The 7384-nt window shown below is 39.6% G+C and overlaps 1 protein-coding gene across 5 annotated transcripts; it reads right to left on the minus strand.

Annotated features, from left to right (window-relative positions):
* Positions 1-2052: 2052 nt before the first annotated feature.
* Positions 2053-7384, minus strand: LOC120699443 (cilia- and flagella-associated protein 58-like). Of its 5 annotated transcripts, XM_039983442.1 has the most exons (10): positions 7009-7364; positions 6507-6634; positions 5491-5544; positions 5143-5256; positions 4263-4331; positions 4116-4196; positions 3142-3267; positions 2680-2838; positions 2472-2552; positions 2053-2383 (listed from the first exon to the last, which is right to left on the minus strand). In XM_039983442.1, exons 1-10 carry the CDS (start codon positions 7268-7270, stop codon positions 2309-2311), a joined length of 1149 nt encoding a protein of 382 aa, XP_039839376.1. In that variant the 5' UTR covers positions 7271-7364; the 3' UTR covers positions 2053-2308. The 5 variants fall into 5 exon arrangements, with proteins under 5 accessions (XP_039839376.1, XP_039839392.1, XP_039839384.1 ...); XM_039983458.1 differs by lacking the exon at positions 3142-3267 and having other exon boundaries at positions 7009-7384; XM_039983450.1 differs by lacking the exon at positions 4263-4331 and having other exon boundaries at positions 7009-7368.

Here is a 7384-nt window from a genome sequence, read left to right on the forward strand (position 1 = left end):
GTTCTCGGTTATTTCGGTTCGGTTTCGGTTCTAACCGAACTAACCGAATTTTTTTACCGAAAGCTAAGATAACAAGAAAAATATACATGTTCTATAGCAAATTTAGACAATACTTCCTCTACTTTAAAGAATAATAATTGAGAAGAGAACAATAACAATATAGTAAGAGAAATACATGGCAATTGAAGTATGATACATCACATGTAAACTAAATATACTCTTACAAAATACAAAGTTTATGTAATTCGGTTCTTTCAGTTAATTCGGTTACCCGAGGGTAGGAACCAAATTTTTTTCGGTTATTTCGGTTCTTCAATATCTGGAACCGAACAAGGAACCGAATTTTTCGATTCCGGTTCTTTCGGTTCCGGTTCCGGTTCTTTCGGTTCGGTTCTTCAGTTTCGGTTAAATTTGACCACCCCTGCTTAGCCCCTACCCACCGTCGGTGTGGAGACTGCTACCCAGTGGTATTGCTATGGGGGCACGGGCGACCCGCGAGTGCCCGCAACCCGAGCGGTCACGGGTTTGGACAGAAATCCATATCCGTATTGGGTCACGGATTTCTTAACAGACAGATTTATTTTTTACGGGTCCGGATCTGGGATGGATTATCCCAGCGGGTTTGCACCCATTGCCATTGCCATCCATACTGGGCCACCCCACATCGCCCGCCACCAAGGGCCGAGCAACAATTCTGGCCATCATCACCATTGTGGGACCGTTCCGCACGCCGTTTCGGGGGGCAAGCCGCCGTGGGCCGTGGGTCGCGTCCGGGCATAGATGTTTGTGTGTGAGAGAGGAGAGAAATGGGGGACAGGAAATCAAGGATACATAAAAATAAAAAGAGAATAAAGATTGATCGAATAACAGGTGGGTCACACATGTCGGCACAGAGGAGGAAGGAAAAAGAGAATTTACTGTAGTAGCTCTCCCCATTATTTTAATTTGTGAAATAGGATTCATAGCTAGGACATAGAAAAATAGGAAACTTGTATCCGCTAAAGCTGCTCTAACAATGCAAAAAAGATTTAACGAATTGAATGCTCCATCCACATAGCATTAGCTTAGAGCATCTCTAACAATTTTCAATATTTTCTTTCCTAAAATATGATGTTTGCCGACTCCCCAAATAGCTACCTTGACCACCATACATTCTACCAGATGGACGGCTTCAATTTTTTTCAATCAATGTAAAAATTCTCACTTTACAATAGAGCTCTTTTTTTAATAACTGATCCAATAGTTTGAGAACCCGGATTCACATTCCAAATAGGCTAATTCAAAATTTTACGAGGGTAAGATATTTATTTCAGGGGAGCTAGTGCTGAATTAGAGCATCTCTAAGAGTTTGCCATATTTTACTTGGCATATCTTGTGTTTTGCCAACTTCTAAAAAAATATGTCAAGTAAAAAAAGATTTTATCTCCAACAGTTTGGCATAATTCACTTGCCAAATCCAGATCTAACTTACATCAGGAACCCTGAGAGAAACAAAATTATATTTATGCCCTTCCACCTCTTGAAAACTTAAATCAGGAACCCTTCTCTGTTATTTATTTCTTTTTTCACCCTTCCACCTAACTAGAAACCACGATGCCAACCGCGCGCCGCGCGCGTATATTTACGCACTGGAGGCTGGTTTTTCCCAAATTGTCAAAAATTGCCAAGTCTTTTGCCAAACTGTTGGAGGAGTATTTTTAACGTTTTTGCCAAAAATAAAAAATGGCAACTCGATTTGCCAAACTGCTGGAGATGCTCTTACTGGTTCTCCATGCATAGGAAATTAGGAATATTTAACAAACTCTGCTCATGACCCTATATTAGTGGGGTCGAGAGGAACTCTAAGCACAGCACCTTGAATACTGGACATGGTGGGTGTTCATACTATGTCCTTTATTGGATGGGAGTAGTCACCACTCGCCACGCCTGCCCTAAGCCCCTAATCCCGGCTTCAGTCAGCATAGAAAGCAATCTCCTGGGTCCGCCCCTAAATGCATTGTTATCACTTTGGTAATGGAAAATGCAGAGTTGTACCAGTTTGCATCTTTTGGATAGGGAAACAACCAGCTGCTTGCATTTCTTCAACTACCCACTACGTCCGCACTTTTGAACTTAAGGTATGGTGTATGGCGATTGGATGTAATAGTTTAATAAACAGTTCTATAATGGATACAGATATACAATATATTTTTTTCACCCCATGTTGATTGCATATTTTCACATGCTTTTCCTTGGCCACACTTCTATACCATTCGCGCAAAAGAAAAAAAAACCACAACTGCACATGCCTCGTTATTCAGACCAGTTGTCATTTCCTTGAGCCGAATCGCATTGAATAAAGGAACCAAGCAAACCACATTGGTGAAACAACAAGAAGGTATGCCTGCAGTTTGGCCCAAGGAAACTTATGATTTCAGTTTGATAGAGTTGCAGAGGTAAACCAACAACCATAGGAATCAAGAATTACTTACCAAGATAAATGTAACAGGCTCATTCGCAAAGCCTCTGCTGTATCTGTTGGATTCCAGCGCATCATGAAGAAAAACTTGGACCTGTAGAAGTCATCAACGAATTAGTCACACACGCATAATTAGTAAAATGAGGTGCATCATGTTAACTCATATAAACACAATTATGTGGCTATATTTGTTTAAACAGAAGGTGATGAAACACAGGCACCTTATGATGGAACTTCTGTGTTGATGAAATAAAAAGCTTGAATTGGTTATATGGAATAGCAATGCTTGATCTTGAGACAGAACCACCCAAAAAGAAGACATCAAGCCTGTCAGTATCAGGAATGTACTGGCGACGGATTGCTTTGCGGAATCGATAAGCCTATTGAAAGAAGGAAACACTTAAGAAACAATAGCTTAAACAGTTCTGTTACTAGACATTGGCTGCTAGCAGAACAGCTAGAGAAATAATAGAATGCTATTTGCGGCTGGATAAATTAAACAAAACAAAGAACATCAGATAGGCGCTTCAGGTAGTTCTTTCATCATCATTCAGTTAATTCAATATGCTTTCAATTGCTGGTACATTCATTCTTTGTTTGATACAATCAGATGAGCACACTCATGTTGCACTTCATGCTTAGAATAATACTAATAATACAAGATAGGGAGTAATAGCAGGTACCTCATTGTAGTATCTGTTTATTTCTTGTAGAAAACTACTGGACTCTTTATATATATGAGAAAAACAGGACCTTGCGAATGTTGCTCCTCTAAGAAAATTATCATTGAGATTGATATCTGCGGCATACTGCAGATGGAAATATCAAGAAAATACAAGGGAAAAATTGTAGGCCATATATAAGATTTTAAGGACATGTAAGGGATTAATGATATTCGGAGTATACAGGTGAGCTAGCGAATGTGCTTCAATCCGCATTACCATACTAAATTTGTGGAATTTTTCTTTATTCAATGCAGTGCATTCTGATATAAATTTTTAAGGCTGTATATAAGATTTTAAGGACATGTAAGGGATTAATGATATTCGGAGTATACAGGTGAACAAGCGAATGTGCTTCAATCTGCAATACCGACTTGGTACCAAATGGATTGTCACGTCCATATCAGGACAAACAAAAGCATGAAAACAATGGCATAGGGCAGGGGGAAGGCATCCAGAACTCAGAACACAGGTTAGAGGACAGCAGACATATTCTTTGCTTGATACCCAGGATGCAACATGTGCCCTTTTCGTGGTATGGACTCAACAATAACCCTATCTCTAGTCAATATAGGTCAATCTAGGAATGGGATCCAACACTGCAACCAAATTTTCTACAACAGGGCTTAAATAACTCAAATTGTTGATCTGTGTTTTAGAAAGTACTCGAGTTACAGAAGGTGAGAACTGAGAAGTAAGATAGGGGTACAGGAAAGTTCCACCAAAATCGAACAGAAAAATAGAAAGAGACAAGGGGGTATCTGTTATCTTGCACCAGAGCTCAAAGAATAAATGGTTCTAATTGTTGAAAGATCGCATCATTTAATGGAGCACCCTATCTGTAACTAGGTTATAGCAAGCTTCAACTAAATATTGCAACATAAGTACAACATTCAGAAAAGCAATGCAGTTTGCAGTTGGAGGTGCCAAGGTACCTTAAGAATTGTTTCTTTTCCAGGCCACTTGTAAACCATCTCTGATGGCCTGCTTCTCTCATGAACTTTTGACACCATCATCTGTGTTCATTTAATTCAATGAAGAACTGCGTCTGAATAATGTAAGAGATATACATGATGGGTTACCTTAGTTAATACAAATGCTTGTTCAAATTGTCGAATTTGGATCCATTGCTCCGCAATTATATCCTCAATCTGAGAAGTTGCAAAATTAACATAGTATTCTATTTTATAGATGTCTTCATGAAGTCTAGTGGCACAAAAGAACAATTGAGTTCAATCAGTAGTGTTTTATGTCTGTTTAGTGTCAAGCAATTATTTCAAGAGAAAAAAACTTCTATTTTCCAGGATTGTCCAGAGCACAGCAATGGTATATTGAGTCGATTGATAGATTTGGTGTGAGTTTTCAGAGATGGTTTCAATGTGATTTGAGTTGTCAATTTCAAGTAATTAGGTTGTGCTTTACATTGCCATGAATTTGATCTAGGTTCTGTGAATGAGATAAGTAGAGGGCCATTTTTTTGGTATTCCAGAGAACAACTCTTGGATCAATCAAGGATCAAATGTAGGAACTCACGAGTAAGGATAAGGGAATCTATTTTTGTGGAGGAAAATGAGGCGAGAAACAATGGAATACACAAGACGGCAGGAATGACATGGAGGGAAAGAATCTTGAAAAGTGGCGATATGGAAGGAATAAGCATTTTCTTAGGTAGTACATTGCAGAACTCAGTGTAAAAATAGTGTCTTCTTTTGTTTTCAAGTGTACCAGATAACTTTTGTACCTAGCTCCAACAAACCACAAAATTTGGCTGCTTTTTCAGAAACAATCACCATCATCAAACTCATAAAGACGATTTTCTACTTTTCTAAATAGTCCTCATATCATTGTAGCATCTTTAATGCTCCCCGTAACAACAGTTAACCAAGATTACATGCCCAAGACGTATGAGTTGTAAAATACAAATGCAAATCCAAGGACATGTGCAAGAGGCTCGGAACATACCTTCTTGACCTCTGAGCTCAGAGTTTCCACCCTTCTCTCAGTATCATGTGCTAACGATTCTATGGTGTCAGAATTTTTGTTTATCTTGCCGACCTCTTGCTGGAGTTGTTGTACCTATACAGCATTCATACCATGAATCCTACGATAAGTGAATTTGAACAAGAACTGCCTTCTACATATTTTAAAACATGCATGTGACTTTCACCCCTTCCTTCCGCACATGATCCGTGGAATAGATAACAAAATATGTGTTTATAGTACTTCTCAAAACCCGAGATTAGTTCCTTATTTATGACTTATACATAATGCTGATGACACACACAACACTACGACAGAATGGGGAGGTACCTCATCTTCCATAGATTTAATGTTGCCAGCAGAATATGATTTTCTTTTAGAATCCTGCAAACATAGGAAGCACGTGTTTTTCATGTGCAAGAAAGCATGTGGATACATAATCCATCTGTTGTAATAAGATTTCAGACAGACAATTATACAATCTCATGAATAATTCCATAAACGAGAACATAAAACTATCAAGTTTAGAATGAATTAGCCCATCCAGTGACTAAAGATCATAAATTTGGTCAAAAGTGAATAGAAAAATTGGTATTTTATACATTTTGATATAAGTTGGACCTAAATTCCCACTTATGATTCACATTAATATGCCCTCCAAACTATACATAACTTGGGATCATGAGTTGGGAATCAAAGAAAGTTCAATATGTATGCAACTTGCTATCCATTACTTCCAAAAAGTATATTTCAGAAGAAATCTCCCCAGAAGTATTTCTATACTCTATTTTTTGCTGCTAGCTCATGCAACACCCATAGGCTCCTGGAAAAGCAAGTCTGTTTGCTAAAAAATTAAATCTCCAAGTACTCAGCGTTTTAGATTATTTAAAGGGAAAAATTATGTTTGTGCCATTGTGTCAATTACAGTTCTGATATTTTTGCATTGCTTTTGTAATTTTATATTCTTGCCACCACTGTGAAACATGTCCAAATATACCACTGCCATAACAACTTTAGTGTCAATACTTGTTCAATTCGTATCACACGAAATTGTACGGCAGTGGAATAAATGGAACAAATATTACGCAATGGTGCCTTTGGTCTAAATACTACAAAACCAATGCCAATACCATAGTTCACAATAGCACAAATCTAATTTTCTCCAATTTTATAGTTATTAGTAAAAGGCTTTCTTAATAAAAAAAAGAAAAGCTGGAAACAAATTGAATTCTTGTGCAGTCCAAATTATTTTTTGTTTCACCAAAATTGATTATAAAAATTTTCTTTTGTTGTAAAGCAATGCGACACATCAGTACATAACCAATATTAATGATCTAACTGCATACCTTTGTACTCTCAGGTCCATCCATTAAAAGCTGGATGTCACGTTCCATTGCTTCAATGAGTTTGTTATCCTCCTCCAAAATACTAGATTTACTGTTCAACGTGTTTGTATTTTCCTCCAACAAAGATTCTGTCAGAGAAATGGGTTAAATAAATACGGAGGTACAGTAAACTAAGTAAAATGCATAAGTGTCAGCTTTGATTATCCAGCAGCAAAGACATTCCAGCCTTCGAGGTGCGAGTCACTTATGTGCGTCGTGACAATGTCAAACAAGCATATAATTTACTCTTTCAAGTTTCTTTTTTTTTAAAAAAAAAGGCTGGCGGATCAGATCGGATCATCTCACATTGTACTGCGGGTATATCAGGTCACAGTTATCCGTTCGCCCAAGTACATACACAATAAAATTTCCATCCCCCAGATAATACGAATTGGCACTACAGTTGCGAGGAGGGTGCTCAAAGGCTGCAATGCAGAGACAAGAAGGGAGAAGGTAATCTCACCCAACTGCGCGACCTTTATCCTGAGCGCCTCAATTTCCGAACGCAAGGCGTCGGAGTCGGCGTCGGCGCTGGTGGCGACGCCAGGGTGGGCTCCGGCGTCGGGCACCGCGCAGACGGCGGAGACGAGCGCGGCGGCAGTGAGCAGCGCCGCGGCGGACGGATGGGGAAAGCGCGGGCGGAGGGCGTGGGAGAGAAGGCGGAGCGGCAGGAGGAGCGCCATGGCGAGGAGGAGGGTGGCCTCCGAGGCGGCGCGGGAGGCCATGGTTTAGGGTTTAAGGCGGCGCGGCGGCCGCGGGGAGCGCAATGCGGCGTCCAAATATTGAGCGGGATGGAGGCGTGAAAGCTGCTTGGAGCCTGGGACCTTCCGACTTACCAG

The sequence above is a fragment of the Panicum virgatum genome, chromosome 1K (assembly GCF_016808335.1).
Source record: "Panicum virgatum strain AP13 chromosome 1K, P.virgatum_v5, whole genome shotgun sequence".
Lineage (NCBI taxonomy): Eukaryota > Viridiplantae > Streptophyta > Magnoliopsida > Poales > Poaceae > Panicum > Panicum virgatum.